Raw genomic sequence first — 18304 nt, 5'->3', positions numbered from 1 at the left:
AATATGAGACAAAAATGATGACTCTTTCTCCCATAGCTTACTTCCTTGATGGTAGTGGATATTGATGTACCATGATCACACATATGGCAATAGTGGAGGCCTCCACCCTCTCAAAGTTTCCCCTCCTCCAGATCTCAAAGTGATATAGGAGAGGAGAAAAAAAAGGAAAGAGGAGAAGGGGAAGAGGAGGGGGAGACGGCTCTTTCTCCCATAACTTACCTTGTTGGTTATAGCAGGAGCAGAGGCAACATGACTCCACTAATAATAATTGCAGAAATCATTACCCTCTCAAAATTTTTCATCTGCCAGATCTGAAAGTGAAATATAGAGGGGAGAAAAAGGAAAGAGAAGGCGATTGAAGGAAGGGCATGATGGTTCTTTCTCCAATGGTTCATCTCGTTGATGACAACAGAAGCAGAGGTGCCATTATTACTTTGACGCGACCGAAGAAGCCACCACCTTCTCAAAATTTCCCCTATGCTAGATCTAGAAGTGGAATATAGTGGAAACGAAGGGGAAGGAGAGATGATGATTATGACTCCTATTTCCCATGTCTTACCTCCTTAAAGGCAGTAGAAGCGGATGCATCATGAACACCTTGACAGCGATGGAATAGGCTGACACCCTCTCAAAGTTTCCCCTCTGCCAGATCTGAAAGCGAAAAGGGGGGGGGGACAAGGGGGAGGAGGAGAAAGCTGAGAAGGAGATGTAGGAGAGGGATATGATGGCTCTTTCTCTTAGGACTTACCTCCTTGATGGCATCGAAAGCAGATGCGTCATGACCATCCGGGACGACGATGTCGAAAGCTACCACCATCGCGAAGTTTCCCCTCTAGGCAAATCTGAGAGTATAGTGGGTGAGGAAGATGAGAGCGGCTGGCTGCTGGGGTGCCTTTAATAACCCAAAAGCTACGGATATTTTTTTTTGTGCGAGAGAAAGCGTGAGGGAAACTGATGGTTTTTTTTATGTGTGTGTGTGTGAGAGAGAGGGGATGCTGTGGGTCAGTAAATGAGAGAGGAAATGTTGTTGTGGGATCGCACACACGGAAATGGAGCATGTGAGTGGGAAATGTGGTGCACAAGCATAGTGACACATGCGTTCAAATCTGAAATTTGGATTCGTTCGGTGCAACATTTTGGTTTTAGTTTGTGAAGTTGAACACTCTCTAGTACTAGGCTTTGTTTGGCCATAGGGTTTCATAAAAAAATTGTGCTCCACTTGGTGGTGCGGTAATCTTAAATTGTGTTCGTTTTGATCATGGTGTGGTGTTGGTTCTATATACTATTTGTGATTTGCCTAGAATGTTGGTTCATAAGTTAAGATCGTTTAGTGTTGTGCTTGGGTGTAATGTGAGATGTGTTCTTTAGTTTACAAGAATATTATTGTGCATAAATAGAGCATATATAAACTGAGAAAATCGCTGCTCATAGTTGCTATCAAGATTCTCAAATGATATTGAAGTATCTAGGCAGTTGAAAGTGTATCTTGGCACCTTAAGTGGGTTTTGGTGTTGATGACGTATGCAATTAAGGGACTAATGACTTTTATTGATAAATTGAAAGTCTTAAAGCAAAGAAAGTTCAAAGCTATGGAAGGTGACCCCCAAAATAATTGAAACACGGTGTTGGAGCAGCATGTTCTTTAAATCTCTAATTTTGAATTTGAGTATAGAAACACCGTACTACAAAGGGGGGCATGGTTAGTTGACTTGAAGATGTCAAAGTGTTTATTTGAGATGCTAACCACCTATGAGAGACACCAAAGATTTGCAAAAACACACAGTTTTTTCTCACAGTTTTTATGCCTGTTAGAAGTTCCAACAATCATCAGAATTGCCTGGGTTCTACCTACGAGGGGTGCTCAACAGATTTATTTTATGTGTTGGAAGTTTAATGTCGAAAGTTCTGAGTATCTTCAAAAGTTCTTGGAACTTGCCGACCCGGGGTGTTCAGCCTTTAGTTTTTATCTATTGTCGCTCAGTAACAACTAGTTTTTTTTTGGGGGGGGGTCAGGTATTTATACCCCCTCACCCCCTCTTCATTTGTTGTTGACGTGTCAAGACAAACACACCCAACAATATTCAATACTCTCTCCCACTCCCTTCTAGAGCTAACCTTTGAGAGATTTGAGCAAGGTCTTGTGAGAGAGAATGATTTGGGGTGTGAGATTCAAGCTTTGAGTGTGAGAGCAACCCTGTTCATCTCAAGAGCACTTGAAGGATCCTTGGTCTTCGATTTGCATGTGTTACTCTTGAAGCTTTGCTCCTAGACGGTTAGGCATTGCTGTGGAGCTCCCAATTCGTGTGTTTTGAGCTCCGGACGTTTGTATTACCCATCCTTGAAGAGGACTTCATAGTAAGTGACCTTAGCTCAATTTTTGTGAGTGTTAAGGAGAGGAAAGGGCTAGTGGTGACCCGGCTCTTTGTGGGCACCTCAACGGAGATGTAGCTTCCTTTTGTGGGAGTGAACTTTGGTGAACAAATCCTTGTCCTTTGTGCTTATTGTGTTCTTCTTGTTCTTGTTGACTTTGAGCTAAATTTGTCCTGATCTATGTGCTTGTCAAGCTTCTCTTGTAGGGATCACGTGTAGAAGTCTCAAAACATCATTCCTCAACTTTTGGTTGAAGTGGAATCAGTGCAAACATGTTTCATTTGAATTTCATGTAATCTTTTACCCCTGTCGGAAGTTCCGACCTAGTACCAGAACTTCCAATCCCATCGGAAATTTCGGCCCTGTGTCGGAAGTTCTGACATATCTAATACCGCCATGAAGAATTTTTCAGATATAGCCTAATCAACCCCCCCCCCCCCCCCCCGGCATCACGTGATCCTTTTAGCGGCATCTAGGCCCTTTTGCACCTTTGTTAAGGGTGTGTTTCGGTAATAAATGACAACCATGTACTTGTGACTAACTATTTTATTTTGAAGGAAATCTTATATTGGTTAAGTTGTCATAAGTTAAGTGGAATGGTACCCCTCAATTTGAATTGAGCAGCGAGCAAAGGACGTATGCATGAAGGCTAAAGACCTTTGTAGAACTACGTGTCGCAAGAAGATTAAGGACACTTAGTGTAGTATAGTTTTTTCAAGTTTCTAGCTCTTTGACCGTACTATATATTAAGAGGGGTACTTGAGTTAGTAGCTTGACCATATGAGTCTAGTCATAAATTAGATGCACACTTGACATATCCTAGCACTTTGCAACTCAAACAAGTCATGATAACACTTGAGAAGCAAAGAATTTGGCTAGAGACTCAAAGAATTTTGCATTGGATGAGTCCAAAGTGATTTACTTACACCGGATAATCCAACGCCATCAATTTTGCAAGCGTCAAAGCAACACTTTTGATGAAGGGCTGAAGACACAACTGCACCGAATAATCCAACCCCTTGGCAAATGAAGGATCAAAGCAATGAACAAGGGGGTTAAGCAAACCCTAGGCACTGGAACATCCAATGCCTATATCTTTGAAGTGTCGAGTATTCAACGGATGTTTACTGAGAGCCGATGCCAAAAGTTCAAGTCATAAATCCTTTAGCACGGGATGATCCGACATCCTAGTATAAGCAACCGTCAAAGTAAACACTAGTGATTCAGAAACATTTCAAGTGGTTAAGTAACAAACCCTTCAGCATCGTAACACCCGAACCCTATTGCATAAATGCGTCAGATAAACTTTTAGAGAAAAAGAAACTATCATCTTCAACGAATAGTTTTTTGTCTCTTCTTATGATCGGAATATCATACGCCTCTAAGCATGTTACATCGGATCATCTAGTGTGAATGCTACTTTTCTAGGTTCTTTCCAACGGCTAGCTCTTGAGCTTTAGCCTATATACACCCATCCCCTTGGTCATTTGAGATGCTCTTGACATTCTAAAGACTTTACACCATGAGCTGTTGAGAGTGAGCAAGAGCCAAAGAAGTTATTAGTGTTTTGCAAATTTCAAGATTAAGGACATCATTAAGTGCTAGTGGGTGACAAGTGTGCATCTAGATTATGATTAGACTTAGTGTTGGTCAAGTGAGCGCTTGAGGCTTGTTACTCTTGGTATTTGACAACACCTAGATGGTATGGGTGATTGGAGTATTTCTTGGTGAGCTCTTGGAGATCGTGGGAGCCCCAAAAAGGATTTCCTGTACACAGCGTGGAGTTCGCCATTATAGAGATTTGAGAAGGGGTTATCCTAGTGAAGCACTCGAGTCTTCGTGGATTGAGGGAGCCAAACCGTTAGTGGTTGCTCTAACATGGACTCGGGAGCGTCAACTCCTTAATACCACAGGGAAAAAATCGGGTGTCTTCGTGTCCTCTCTCTTTACATTCCTGCATTTATTTTGTGTATTTACTTCATGCAATTCCTTATCTTGATTGCTCTTGCTTAGTTTTCTTTTTTGCTAGAGTGAATCTTGCCTAGGAGAATTTTGCTAGTGTGCTTAGATAGTTTTGAACATTGTAGATTGGGTAATTCTAGAACTTTAGGCTAAGATTTGTTTTTGTTGCATTAGAAATTTGAAAAAAAAAATCCTAATTCAACCTCTTTTCTCGGACCATCGATTCTTTCAACTATATTTTGAGGTGAGCATTTCACATGGATTTGCTACTGTGTTTTTTTTCGTGATGCGTATACAACTGCTTGTTTATTAGTTTGTTTAATACGAGACATGTTGAATTTATGTCGTGCTTGGAGCCAACTTTTTTTTAGTTATATATCTATTCGTTTTTTGACTTTTCTAGATACTTAACTTTTACTACGTATCTGATATAGCATATATCTAAGTGCATAGCAAAAAATTATAAATTTAAAAAAAATCAAAATGAATAGTAATTTAGGACGGAGAGGTAGTCATGTTACGCGCTTTATCTTCCAGCTAGTACGTATTCCCTCTTATTCTGAGTACATGTTGTTTTGGACAGCGACACCAGGCCGAGGCCCAAGCTGAAGAACCGATCAAACATCACTAGGCTTTCATTTCTTCCCTTCGCGTTCCAGCGTATTTACAAGGCAATCGATACAGGCTCCAGATGATACAGACATTTCCCAAATACGCACGTCGTTCGCATGTAATAAAGCAGCCGCACGCCTTGTACACTATCAAACCGACAGTATCCGGCGTATGCTCTGCTTGGGTGACGCATCCGGCTTCAAGTAAGGCACGATGTACTTCTTCATGTCACTTCTGGAGATGCGCAGGTGACCACCTGGCACAGACACGAATTTGACACGCCCAGCCTCGTCCAGGGTCTTCAAGCCAATCCAATCTTCGGTATAGAGCTTTGTCTACATAAATATATCTTGGTCACAAAATTTACACTAAAAGGTCACCATAAACATCGTAATGGAAAATAATGCTGCGATACAAGGAATGAGGGAAGAGTTACCTCTTGAGGGGGCAATACTGGGTTAAAGGCACCATCAGGGTAATAACCAAACCATGCTGTTTCCCGAGGTATTAAGACCGCATCGTCCTCAAACTGTAGCAGTACAAAATGTGATGATTTAGAGATCTTCAGTAGAATTTTCTGGAATATGGAATACAGAAGACAAGAAAAATCTGAGATAGAGCATACATTAGCTGTCTATTTTCTTTGATTATGCACCATGCTCTGTGGTTTGATGGTTATGTAAAAGCTAATATTTGATGATATGCAAACCGATGATATTAGAACCTTTGTATATACATGTAAAATAAGTATTTATGGGGCATGCATTTGCTCCCAGCCAATGCATAAGTTTTTTTTAGCCAAAGTATGTCTTAAGTGCATCATTTTGTATGAGATAAGCATAAGCTTAAATGAACAAATCTCTATTATTTTTACTAACAACATGTTTTGAGCATATCTGCACATGTTAGTTTTCTTTATTTTTGTTTCGAGGCTAACAGGAACGCCTTCTTTTTCTATTCATTCCGTTAGTAATTTGGCCAATACTGTGCTATATACATACTAAGAAAGTGTGAAGAGCAGATTGCTACACTGGACGAGCTGAACATACCATGATCAATACCAAGTTTTCCAAGCTGCTGAATCTTTCTTTATATGTAGCATTTCTTTCACTTCGTATCTCATTGTTAAGCTTAGGAAGGAATCTGCAACCCTTCAAATAATCTTCCATATCCTGAAGAATAATGGGAGCAGAGTTCAACAGACCACCATGCAAATAAAACATAACTACAATTTACTTGATGATAAAAACATTTAGTTTTGGATCTTAAGCTTTAAGATTCATGAGAGCTGAGGTAGAAAGGTAAAAGGAGGCTTTGCAAATGGTGAAATTTTTCAATTAGGAAACTTAAAATAAAGAAATGCATGACATTATAGTTATGCCTCCAGGCATATTTTAACTAGGAATAACTAGAAGAAAATTTAGCATGCTTAACAAATTTAGTTAACCATGTATGAAATGTTCAGTAACCAAGTGTGAAGTGATTATAAGATGTGCTGCTCTCAAATTTACTTCTCTATCCGATTACCACAAATGATTATTGCAGAAGCAGAAGTCTGCACTACCAAACAGCCAAATGCACAACCATGCAAGTAAATAAGTTAAATAGGTTGGACCCAAACCCTAGAGCACACTCCATACCATGTAAAGGCATGCATATCAGCAAGCATTATCAGCAGAATATCGGAACAAAAACAAAAATAGGAAAGAATTTTTAGAAGGAATGGAAGGGAAAAAAAAGGAAGAGTACTCACGGTGGGTATCTTCAGGTAACCACTAGGGGCAAGATGTGCCTGTAATTTCACAACCCTCAATTTTGTTACAGAACAGAAAAGGCTGTCTAATGCCTAGCAATAATAACTGCAGAATAAAAACTGTGACATTGCAGCACAAGTTATGCAAACCTGGACATAGTCTGAATATATCTCCAATTTAATCAGATTATCAATAAGAATACAAAGAAACCCAGACTGCAACGAAAGGAGAAAGTTTAGTAGCATAACAACAATGATAATACAAAAAGAATGTTCGTGTTCCAAATTCAGCTCAGTATAGTTCAATAGATGAGCTTACTAGAAGCTGCGAATTGGTTCATACTAGTGACAGACACATAAACCCTTTTTTTATAATGAGATACATACACTTTTGATAGGTTCACTTCAATACCACTCAGTTTATTATTCTTGTGATTGTACCAACTCAAAAACTCCCAGACTGCTTTAAATTGTTGGTGCATCATTGTCATGCCTTGACACAAAGGTCAAGCGGAGAAAAAACATAGCCACACATCACAGTGACTGAAAGGTAATCTTAGTGATGATCTCAATGGCAGCAATTGCTCCTAGCTATGAATGGGGTCTTAGTTTCAGATCGAGTCAAGGGTGAAGTTTTGATAGCACTAAGATGAGGGTTAAGGTGGTGATGCAGCAAACTGGGACCACATCAGTGATAGGAAAGCTCTAGCAGCAACCGCCCTGACAAAATTGCAGGCTGGTGGGTGGTGGCATAAGAGATATGGTAATCCAATTGCTAGCACCAATGATCGAGAATTTTAATTAACACTAATTTCATTGATATGAATACTCTGCTTCTTAGCATTTCTTCATTTTCTTTTCATCTGGCAAAGGTAGTAATTTGTATGTTTGCATGGATTGGATGTTGCATGAGGGAAGTAAGAACAGCTTGTGAACTCATCTGAATTCAGTTCTAGCTCCTCCCAGGACTGCATTTCTATTGTAGGATGAAGTGAAGAAACGTGAAAAGCAAGGCTGCACCGCTTCAGTGGTTAGGGACTATATTGTTATGCCTCTCTGCCACTGATATGAACTTGGATTGGTAGGTAGTTTAGCAAGAAGTGGAGCATGTCGCCCTCAAGGAGAGGCTCTAACAGCGTTTGTGATGGAACTATATTGATTTATTGCTTGAGTTTCCCAGATACAACTTGATTAGTTTATATAAAACTGATCCTGGTTACAGCTTATCTTCCAAGCAAACAATGAAAGAAACTGAATCCCTAGGAAAACAAATCCACCAACTAGTGTATATCTCTCAGCTAACCAAACGAATTAATCTCCAAAAACAATCTAAAAAAACTTAAACCGACGATGAAGCTGCCATCTTGCGGTTCTTGCGTCGCTGATATTTGCAGCCATAGAAATACCAAAGATGGTATGAACTTGGACTGGTAGGTAGTTTAGCAAGAAGTGGAGCACGTACCTTCAAGCAGAGGCTCTGACATTGTTTAGAGTGGAACTAGATTAATTTCTTTCTTGAGTTTCCCAGATACGACTTGATCGGTTTATATAACACTGATCCTGGTTACAGCTTATCTTCCAAGCAAACAACTAAACAAACTGAATCCCTAGTAAAAAAACAAACACCAACTAATTCCTATCTCTTAGCTAACCAACTGAGTTAATGTGCAGCAATCTAAACAAACTCAAACTGAAGACGAAGCTGCCGTCTTGTGGTTCTTGCGATGCTGATATTTGTGGCCATAGGAGTCCATAGCAGTCATGCTCAGAAAAGGCTATATTATTTTTGCTTTAGAAACATGCTTTTGGTTTAAACACTTGCCATTTTTATCATCTCAAGAACCTCTTTTCATGTAAAATGCCAATTGGTATAGTAAATTCACAGGTGTGCAGTTGCAGGATGTGAAGAACACTAATTTAAAAAGAAGAATAAATTGGGATGAAATGAGAAAGCTTACACCACAAAGGGGCACTGAAGCTGTACCAGCATGAGGACCCCCAATTGAGATGAAATTCTTGACCTATCCCAGAAAGGAGATTAAAACAAGTAGAATATACAGACCATGAAGGGCTTAATCATCATTCAGATGTAACAATAAGAACAGCACTACAAGTATTCTAGTGAAATACATTGACATTGGCAAGTTAACTCAGCGTTTGATAAATTAAAACGAAGCAAAGAATAAAAATCAACTCACCGGTGGTCCACAATCACAGTACTCAATTACAGCCCGGCCAATTAAGTTCCCCTACAAAAATGAATAGATGGGTAGGGTCAGAAATTCTTAAGTCCCAAATCCCAATCAGCACTATTAACCTCATAATCTAGTGAGAGTACTTAACAGCAATCAGTGGATTTTCCTGCTAAACAAACAAGCCAATTTCTCAGAGCACGCTCCAGACTCATGTGTACTAAAAGCAGTGCAACAGTAAAGTATGTCCATAGAGGTTTCCACAATAGTTACCAGAAACTCACAGGCAGCATTATCAGTTTATCACAAGTCAGATTGAGACATGTAACACCTTATTTCTAGATTTTTTTAGCAGCATGATGAAGCAGGTGAGACTTGCAACATCTAGTAATGCTTCTTATCTAATATATCCAAATTCCATAGCCTTGTGTTTACCAAGACAGCGAAGCAATTTGCATTTTCCGTAAACATAATTAAAATAATGACACAGGAGCAGAGGAAAAGTATTTCAATATAGATACAAAAATATTAAGTTATTGTCCTGAGTCACAAATAGCAAAGCAGCATGGACAAACCTGAGACAAGCCAACTATGTTGTAGCCTTCACTGAGCTCTTTCATTTTCTTGACCTGGAAAACAAATTCCAGCAATGGTACAGAACCTTGATGACTCAGGGTACAATTCAGAAAAGCAGAAGATGCTGCATCACCTTCTTACAAACTGTATTTGCCTGCGGATGAAAGTATGATATGAAAAACTTGTACAGGGAACTATCCAATTACATATTGAGAAAGAACCAAACCTGCTCTTGAAGTGGCATTAACCAAGAGTCCCATGCTCCTCTTCCAATTTCACTGAGGAAGACATAATCTCCATTAATAAAGTCAAGAATAAGCACAATATATGAGTTTTTTTTAAAAAAAAGATTGATTGAATGATAATTGCAAGTTTTTCCAGTAGAAATTATCTAAAGAAAGTTGGGGCATAGATATTGTAGTAAGGTCACTTGATATTAAATGGCAAAGAAAACTAAACACCAACAGTAGATCAGACGTGAATATTGAGCTAAAACCTGAAAGTAGAGAAATAGGACTTTGAAATTATATTCTACAGATCAGCCATGAAGGCATGGCTTGTGACTAAAACTGTTTTCAACATAGCTGCCACAATCTGCCAAACTAGTTTAAAACAGCCCAAATATGTCATGAATAGGTTATGATAAATTTTGCAATACATTGAACAAAAAAATATCACCTAATAACTAATCATCAGCTTTGACAGAACACTGGAATATAATCCTAACGGGTTCGGCCCTCTCTAAAAGACAAAGTCAGGGGGGCTGCCTTCTACGGTTCTACCCTTGGTCGACTTTTAAAAAAAAACTGTAATACAGATGTGATACTTTGTTGTGTGTTTAGACATGCTTTGGTGGTCAATGCTACAAATGAAGAATGCAGTAGAAATTAGAAGATGCTCAAACAGCAGTGCAGATGCATATCCCAAATGTGTCAGAGAACAGGTTATGATAGATTTTCTGATACATTGTACAACAGTTTCACCAAACAACTAAACATCAGCTTCCACAGAACACTGGAATATAATCCTAAAGAGGTTCTTTTTTTAGGAAAGAGAAAAGAGAATTCGAATTTATAGTTCTAGGAGCAAAGTTTAAAATACATGTTTAGTTAGAAATCCATGATGAAATCGCAGAGAAAAATAACAAACATAACCAGGCAACAGATCATCACATAAATTGTCTTCAGAGATGTACCCTGGCATGCATTTAGCAGTAGCATCAGAGTTTATTTATTGGGGTGACTAAAGTTGTAAAAGAAAAGTCAAAGAAACAAATGAATTTATATGGTACCATGGTGCTCGTGATAAAATAACAAGGAAAAGCAACAAATTATCACGTATGAAGAGTAATAAATAATCCACAAATGCACACTAGCATATAACAGTCCACTCCTTTTTTTTACATATCCAAGGAAATCTAATTATACCTAATTTGGACCCTATGTCTATGGGCATTCACAAGTAATGAATTAAAACAAACAAATTATCAAGATATATATATACCAGAAACCAGACAACACAGCAGATTTCACCTTGCATGCCCAGGTAATTCATACTAGAACAGGCAAACAAACCCGTTTACAGCAAAGCACAATATCAGCAACCAAATTTACGTTCCCTTCCACCATTTACTCTCTAGTCACAACACAGAAAAATCAACAAGCCCAACGCACAGGATCCTAAACCCCCAATATCCCCCTCATAAACCGTGTTCGCCTATACGGCCGTTTAGCCCGTTCACACGCCATTTACGTGCTACACAGTGCCTAACTGTGTCCGTTTAATCACCCGTTTAGCCCATTTAATGGCCATTTAACCTGTTTAATTGGTCGTTTAGTCTGAACAAAGAGCTAGACGGTAGGTGGTCGACTGTTTAGCGTTTAGGGGAACATTGCTCATAAAACAACATAATTCATCAGAGAGAGAGAGAGAGAGAGAGAGAGAGAGGGGTACATGCAGTAGCCTTTGGAGCCGGACCACTCCCCAAGCATCTCGGTGAAGGACGCCAACCCATCGTTCCCGCACTCGTCGCCAATCCCTGCACGCACCCCCGAGGCCCGAGCACAGCCAACAAACCATAAACGGATAAGGAATTGAACTGGCACCAAAGTGAATCAGAATCGAACCGAGGCACGAGAACCCCAACCGTGCAGGACGATGAAGGGCACGGCAGAGGCCACCGGCGCGAGCACGGGGAAGAGTAAGAGGAGGAGCACGGCGACGTCGCGAGGCGCGAGGGCGGCCATCGGCGCCCACGGCGGGGAGGGGGACTAGGGTTGGGGTTCGCCTCCCGTGCCCGCCGCCTCTCCCCGAGTTCAGCGAAGCGTCGACAGGATTTGGGTCTCGCGAGCTCTGAATCGATGGAGAAGAGCGGAGCGGACGAAGCCAGAAAGGGGGTCAGACCATCAGAGTCAGACTGAGAGAGGCGGTTGGGTGCCGTTGTCTTGTGGGCCCACGCGTCAGACGTGCTAGGAGAGGGTTGGTGGGCTGGGCTCACTCCAGTAGTCCAGTTGTCTGGTAGTTGGCGTGTTTCGCATTGACGGCTGAGCGAGAGCAGGTTGCAATTGCAAATTGGCAAATGGCAATGGCTATGGCATCTAACAGACCCTAGCACGCGGGCCCCACGTGTATGGTCCACGTGTCGACGGCAACTTCACCAAGCAAAGCCGGGTCCCATGTTTGTAGAACCACATGTCAGTGAAGCTACTTCTGGGCGTGCCTTGTATTTCGATCAACGCATCAAGCCATCACCCACATTGCTTACAAGAAATGGTATTGCTTTGTCTGTTCTCCAAGTTTGTGCTGGATTGAGTCATGCAAAATTGCTAAAAAAGAAAGATGTTGCCCACAAGCAATTCATTGGTAGGCTCCTCTACTGAATTTGAAGGGACCAGCTCGCACAGTTAGTCGTAGAATAAAAACCATTTCAGCAAGCAATACCTTAAATAAGAGTTTGCACAGTGTCAGTCACAACAGGCATTCTATAACTGATACTATCCAAATCATATGAACAATGACCAAAATACATGACGTTTGAACGAGGCACGGTGTTCAATAAGTACCTTTGACCACTATTCTCTAGTAAAATGTATTTTAAAATCAAATAATTTATGTGATTATGAAATCACTTTTCAAAACAATCCACAGGTATAATTCTCATGTTGCCAAACTAAATATTTTAAAACTCATAGTCGAATTTTCAAAAGTTTGACCAAATATTGTCCAAAATGTCAAGCATTTGTGACCGAACCAGAAGGATTACAGAGTAGTTTTGAGTACGTTAATTTTCTTTAGATGTATAAAGTATGCAACTTCTCAAAGTCATAGATTTTACGTGTTTGCTATCCTTTGTAGTTCCTGCCTGGTACCTGCCTGCTCAATTGGTTTGGTCTGTGAACATGCCGTTTCATTTGACCAATTTTTTGGTGATTGCAAGGTCAGAGGATCAAAGACACTGCCTACCACTTCTTCCCTTCATTCCATTTGTATTCAAGTGCAAAGTGACTGAATGCTAAAACATTTAGAAAGTAGACTTGAAGAAAGAGAGCATAAGGGTCTGTTTGGTTGGGCTGTGAGCTGTGGAAAAATTGTTGTGGGCTGTGAGCTGTGGAAAAAGCTATTGTGACCTATGAGCTGTGAAAAAGCTGAAAGCCATTTGGTTGGAACAGCTATGAAACTGTAGGTTTGGTAAGAAATGTCTGTAATGTCCCTGAAGCGGTTGATATTCAAATTGATTGTAAAACATGTGTTGTTCACATATTCGCATGCAAATTACCTTCCCTGCTGCTCGTGCTCACCGGCGGTAGCAGCTCATCTGTTGTCGCGGCCTCGCGGGTGGGATGGGGGGGAGGGGGAATGCGAAGGAAAAGAATGAACCGGTATCATAACGAGTGGCAGGTGGGTAATTTTTGTGAAAATACCGATCTCACAGCCGGCTACAGCACGTCCTCTGAGAATTGAACTAGCTGAAAGCTTGCATTTGGCTGTGGCTTTAGGTGGAAGCCAACCCCTTTGGTTGGCTTCTGACTTTTTGAGAAGCCACAGCAGGTTGAAAAGCCCAACCAAAGGGAGCCTAAGAAAGATGGATAGCAAAGAAATCTAGGTGTGCAGAATATTACCGTTGTTATATTGCCGATGTTCTCCTAATGCTTTCATGCAGTGGACAGCTCAAAAATAAACCTGCATTTTCAACAGGAAAAAAGGCAGCAATAGTTCATAAGCAACATTACCAAGAACAAAAAGAGAATATGAGTACATTCTGTAAACTTCTAACCTGATCTAACAAAGTCGGTGTAACCATCCTGGAATATGCTTTTACATCAGATGCTTGCAATTATTAGATTACATGTCAAATAATATGTGGTGCCGTGGTAATGCCTTCAAGGTCCAGCATGTAACTGTCAGAATTCTAGAGGGTGGCATATCAGTCACACCTATTGGGGCATAGTTCCGGATGTCAGTTTCTTAGCTCTTACTGTGCTTTTCAAGCCAAAGTACAGGAATCCCCAACCCAAAGGAACAGCAGCATTTCCTCCAAAAATACTTCGTTCCAAACAAGGCCTTATATTCAGTGTGCGGTGCTGTAAATAGAGTGAATCGAATTCTAAAATAATTAGAAAGTGGATTGGAGAAACAATAGCAGAAGAAATCGATAGACTTACCAGAAATGTTAAGTTCTGTGGAGGACCACTGAAACTTCGATGTTTTTCAGGTAGAGAAAGTTGCAAAATAGACCTGCAATTTCGAACAGGACAAAAATATTCAGGAATCAGGACTACGGGTAACAAGAATGAACACAATTTGAGTACATCTGCAAGAATTCTAACTCAACAGGGAGGTGAGCTAACCCAATGTGGAGTCTTTCGCATCAGACACTTGCAAACATCAGCTGTGAAATGATAAGAATGCTTCCCAATCAAATGATAGCACATGCAAAATCCTCCATGGAACTGCTTAATTCCAAGTGCGGCATATCAGCGGTAACTCTTGAGGGATAAATCTTCATCTGATGTAGCCATAATTTGATATAATGATATGCCAATTCAGAAGAAGGTCAGGCTATGCGTATACTAAATATTCCACATTGCAAGCAAGAAGATTCGAAGGTCATGCTATTTCTATAAATATTGCACATTCAAATATGTGTTATTCAATGAGCTAGTGATCTTTTTCTCAGCAGATTATTGTCTGACGTCCTGGTCCAAACCTGTGGCAAACAACCCAGACTAGTGACCATCAAACATAAATCCACCCAGTAAGGCTACAAAGAAGAATCTTTTGTAGCACTAGTATCTGATCAGTAGAATAAAAAAAAAAAGCAGGCTTCTGCTCTATCTCAATGATGCCATATCATTGTTCTAAAAAAAGATGATGTCATATCATTCTCATAGTGACTGGCTATAGAGAATTTAACCAATGCATGGCATGGAAGAAGCCGACCTGCAGATGTTTGCACGAAAAAAAAATAAGGTTTAGTTTCTATGAAGCTGCAATTGTTTCACAAGAGTGACTAATCAAAATACAGAAAATAAAGCAGCATAAAAACTCAGAACAAAAGGATGCCAGGAAAGACAACATACCCAAAGCAGTGTCACCATTATATACTCCATTTGGAATTGCAATATGCTGTGTCTGCTACCATGGTTTCCAATAGACAGTCATAAATTTGAACCCCTAGGGAGACCATTTCATACAAATGCCTGGTCAGTCTCCTACTCTCCTCTCTTATGATGTCAGCGCAAAAATTTACTCAGAAAATAAGTCCGGTGAAATCAAATTCTTCCTCTGTGGGAACACCCATATGCAATCGAAGGTACCCAATAATGTCACAAATGACCTCCCAGTCTTGATGAGCCTTGTCCCCAGAAACAAACTCTGAAACACTGGTACCAATCTCAACAAGACTGCATCCAGCCTCTTTTTTACCCCCAAGCTTATTTATCTCATCTTTCATATTCAACGCATCACGCCACATCTTCTTTGCAGCATATAGATTCCTCATGATAATATAATTCCCAATGTTCCTTGGCTCCACCTCAACCGCACTCTTCATAACACCCTCTGCCATATCTACAGCACCATGGCACGCACAAGCAAAGAGCAATGAGCTTAGCACTATGCCATTGGGTCCAGAGGGCATTTTTTCAATCAACTCCATGGCTTCACCCAAATACCCACAGCGTCCTAGAAGGTCCACCATGCATCCATAATGCTCTACCTTTTTGCTGATCCCTAGCACCTCCATTTCCTGAAACCACTGCCTACCTTCGTTCACAAGCCCCCCATGGTTGCAAGCTGACAGAACTCCAATCATGGTCACACTATTAGGGGAAATCCCATTTCTTCGCATTTCCTCAAACAAACCAAGAGCCTCCCTGGAATGGCCATTCACTGCAAGACCATTTATTATAGCATTCCAACATGTGGCATCCTTAGGATTCAATTGATTAAACACTCGCTTAGCTTCATCTGCATTTCCACATTTCAAATACATGTCGATTAGTGCTGTGGCAACATTAGCCCTCCGATCCAATCCCTTTCTCCTAGCAAACTCGTGTACCCACCGTCCAAGGTCCATAGCACCAGTATCAGTGATTGCAGGGATAACACTTACAAGTGTCACTTCATTTGGCTCAAATGGGCATGATTGGGACTGCAATTCCCTAAAAAGTTTCAGTGCCTTCCCAGACTCCCGGTTGCGGCAGTAGCCCCTGATCATCACATTCCAAGAGTGCAAATTCCTCCTTCGTGGCATCGCATCAAACAACAACCTAGCAGCCTCCGTATTCCCATCCATGCAATAACCGTGCATCAAGGAAGTCCGAGAAACCACGTTCCTCTCTGGCATTGCATCAAACACCTTCTGTGCCGAGGGAACATCACCGACCTTCACAAAACCATCAATCATGGCATTGTAAGCCGGAGTATCCTTTTCCGGCATCAACGAGAAGACCTCTTCCGCGGACCTCATATCTCCACTCCTGGCGTACCCGACCATGATGGCCGTCCAGGAAGGCAGCGATCGGCGCGGCATTTCGTCGAACACTACGCGCGCGGAGGTCAGGTCGCCAGACTTGGAATAGAAATCCACGAGAGCGGTCGAGGCGTAGACGCAGGAGGAGAAACCGAACTTGATAACTCCGGCGTGGAGCTTCTGGCCCTCGATCGAGCTCCTGCGCCCCGAGGCCCCTGCGGCTTCGGCGGCGGCCTCCTTGAGGAGCAAAGGGAAGGTGTAATCGTCCGGTGCGAGTGGCGAGACAGCGCGGCGGTTCCGGCTGAAGGACGCGACGGAGAAGGTGCGGCGTCCGCGGCAGATTAGTGCGGTCAAGATGGAGCTGTGCTTTGAGGGAAGCATCATAAGCGGCGTCCTCGCTCTTGCGGCAGCGGCGCGCCGTGGGCGGAGAGGAGGAACGCCGAAAGATGTGAACCGGCGACGGTGACCGTTAGAACGAAAGGTTATGGGCCAGTTGTTGGGGTCCGTTGGACAGTTTCGGCCCAACTACTTCACTGCCACTGGGTCGGAAGAGGTCCATTATTCTACAGGGGAAAGCAAACATGAAAAATTGAGAAACGAACTAGAAAAAACTTTGTCTGATGCGATATCGTTTGTATTTCTATGGTCATGTTATTACAACAGTAAAATTAATTGTTTCTCCTGTGAATCATACAAACGCCAAAACAAATCTTGCGTACTGTGGGAATCCATTAGAAAATGATACTTACTAGCTTTGAAGAATTAAGCTTATCTAGAAACAAAGCATCTTATATCTGGTAATCATCAATTTATAATAAAATATTTTAAAAAAATTGGTAATGCCCTGAATCATCACGTGACTCGAGATGGGCGGTCCATCGTCACTCGTCAACAAACTGTCAACCAAACGTGATGTTCTCCGACAGTCACATACTCACACGTTCCATACTGGATTACTCATCAATTGCAACCAGCAAACCTGCTGACTATTTCCTCTCAACGACGATTCCTCCTCTTTTTTGACGAGATCCGTTAGCAACATCTATGGACGTCAAAACCACACGAGTGCTATAGGCACCAGTACTGGAGCCGACCTATATATAGATCATGATGGAATTTTCTTTACCTTTGATCATCATGAACGAACGATCAAAGCAACCCTTGACGCCAGCTTTAACTAATCAATTCTTTTACTTAGGAGTAAACCCCCTGACTAGATTAATTCAATCTTCCAATATAAAGGGATAATATAACTCTAATTAATCATGCATAGCTAGTAGCTTAGTGGACACCGGAGCTGGTGCTCATGACCTGCCTCTTATTATTAGGTCGATTAGTTCACATAATGCCTCAATGCAAAAATATTTATCCTATAATGCATAGCTGTTTTTGCATTGAGGCATTTTCTTGAGTATTTTGAAAGGCAGTTCACAGGAAAGAAGCTTTGACGCTATTTCTTGCTTACTGTTAGGATTGTGTGGACAAAGATTTTAAGCCACCAAAATGAAGCCGGTGCACATTATTTATCTAAATACTAACATTATATCATACGAGCACTTGCGCAGTTCAGAAATTTGTTTTTTTGCCAATGTGCACATCAGCACATGGATGAACTTCATGTTTCAGAATCTGCTGTAGAAGTTCTCTGCTGTTTTATATCTACGTTATGTTCACTGCTGTTTCCATGAATTTCTTTGCCGTTTTATATCCACGTTATGTCCCTTTAGTAAAACATCAGTTGCTTCATTAAGAAAGAGAAATTTTAGCAATCACTACTAAAGCTGAATGTAAAAAGTAATTTGTGCCATGTCCTTGGGCCTTAAGGCAATTAGCCAAACCGATATCTAATGATCTCAGTGTGTATCG

The 18304-nt window shown here is 41.1% G+C and overlaps 2 protein-coding genes across 3 annotated transcripts; both read right to left on the bottom strand.

Annotated features, from left to right (window-relative positions):
• Nucleotides 1–4938: 4938 nt before the first annotated feature.
• LOC117837293 (uncharacterized) lies at nt 4939–12170 on the bottom strand. 2 transcript variants are annotated; one of them, XM_034716887.2, is made up of 12 exons: nt 11612–12170; nt 11419–11503; nt 9692–9743; nt 9599–9619; nt 9465–9518; nt 8896–8946; nt 8656–8718; nt 6848–6913; nt 6698–6736; nt 5994–6116; nt 5381–5521; nt 4939–5279 (listed from the first exon to the last, which is right to left on the bottom strand). In XM_034716887.2, exons 1-12 carry the CDS (start codon nt 11709–11711, stop codon nt 5094–5096), a joined length of 981 nt encoding a protein of 326 aa, XP_034572778.1. In that variant the 5' UTR covers nt 11712–12170; the 3' UTR covers nt 4939–5093. The 2 variants fall into 2 exon arrangements, with proteins under 2 accessions (XP_034572778.1, XP_034572779.1); XM_034716888.2 differs by having other exon boundaries at nt 5381–5473; nt 11612–11894.
• A 2409-nt stretch (nt 12171–14579) lies between these two features.
• LOC140220132 (pentatricopeptide repeat-containing protein At2g44880) lies at nt 14580–16923 on the bottom strand. Its single transcript, XM_072291281.1, has 2 exons — nt 15045–16923; nt 14580–14904 (listed from the first exon to the last, which is right to left on the bottom strand). Exon 1 carries the CDS (start codon nt 16820–16822, stop codon nt 15215–15217), a length of 1608 nt encoding a protein of 535 aa, XP_072147382.1. The 5' UTR covers nt 16823–16923; the 3' UTR covers nt 14580–14904; nt 15045–15214.
• Between the last annotated feature and the right edge of the window lie 1381 nt (nt 16924–18304).

This window comes from Setaria viridis, chromosome 9, assembly GCF_005286985.2.
Source record: "Setaria viridis chromosome 9, Setaria_viridis_v4.0, whole genome shotgun sequence".
NCBI lineage: Eukaryota > Viridiplantae > Streptophyta > Magnoliopsida > Poales > Poaceae > Setaria > Setaria viridis.
The sequence above is the reverse complement of the archived record's forward strand: the minus strand, read 5'-3'. Positions and strand labels throughout refer to the sequence as shown.

Coding starts and splice junctions, on each gene's coding strand:
- LOC140220132 (XM_072291281.1), bottom strand. CDS start 16,822: ATGATGCTTCCCTCAAAGCACAGCTCCATCTTGACCGCACTAATCTGC.
- LOC117837293 (XM_034716887.2), bottom strand. CDS start 11,711: ATGGCCGCCCTCGCGCCTCGCGACGTCGCCGTGCTCCTCCTCTTACTC. Junction 9,620..9,691: donor TAATGCCACTTCAAGAGCAG/GTTTGGTTCTTT, acceptor TTTCATCCGCAG/GCAAATACAGTTTGTAAGAA. Junction 8,947..9,464: donor ACATAGTTGGCTTGTCTCAG/GTTTGTCCATGC, acceptor TCATTTTTGTAG/GGGAACTTAATTGGCCGGGC.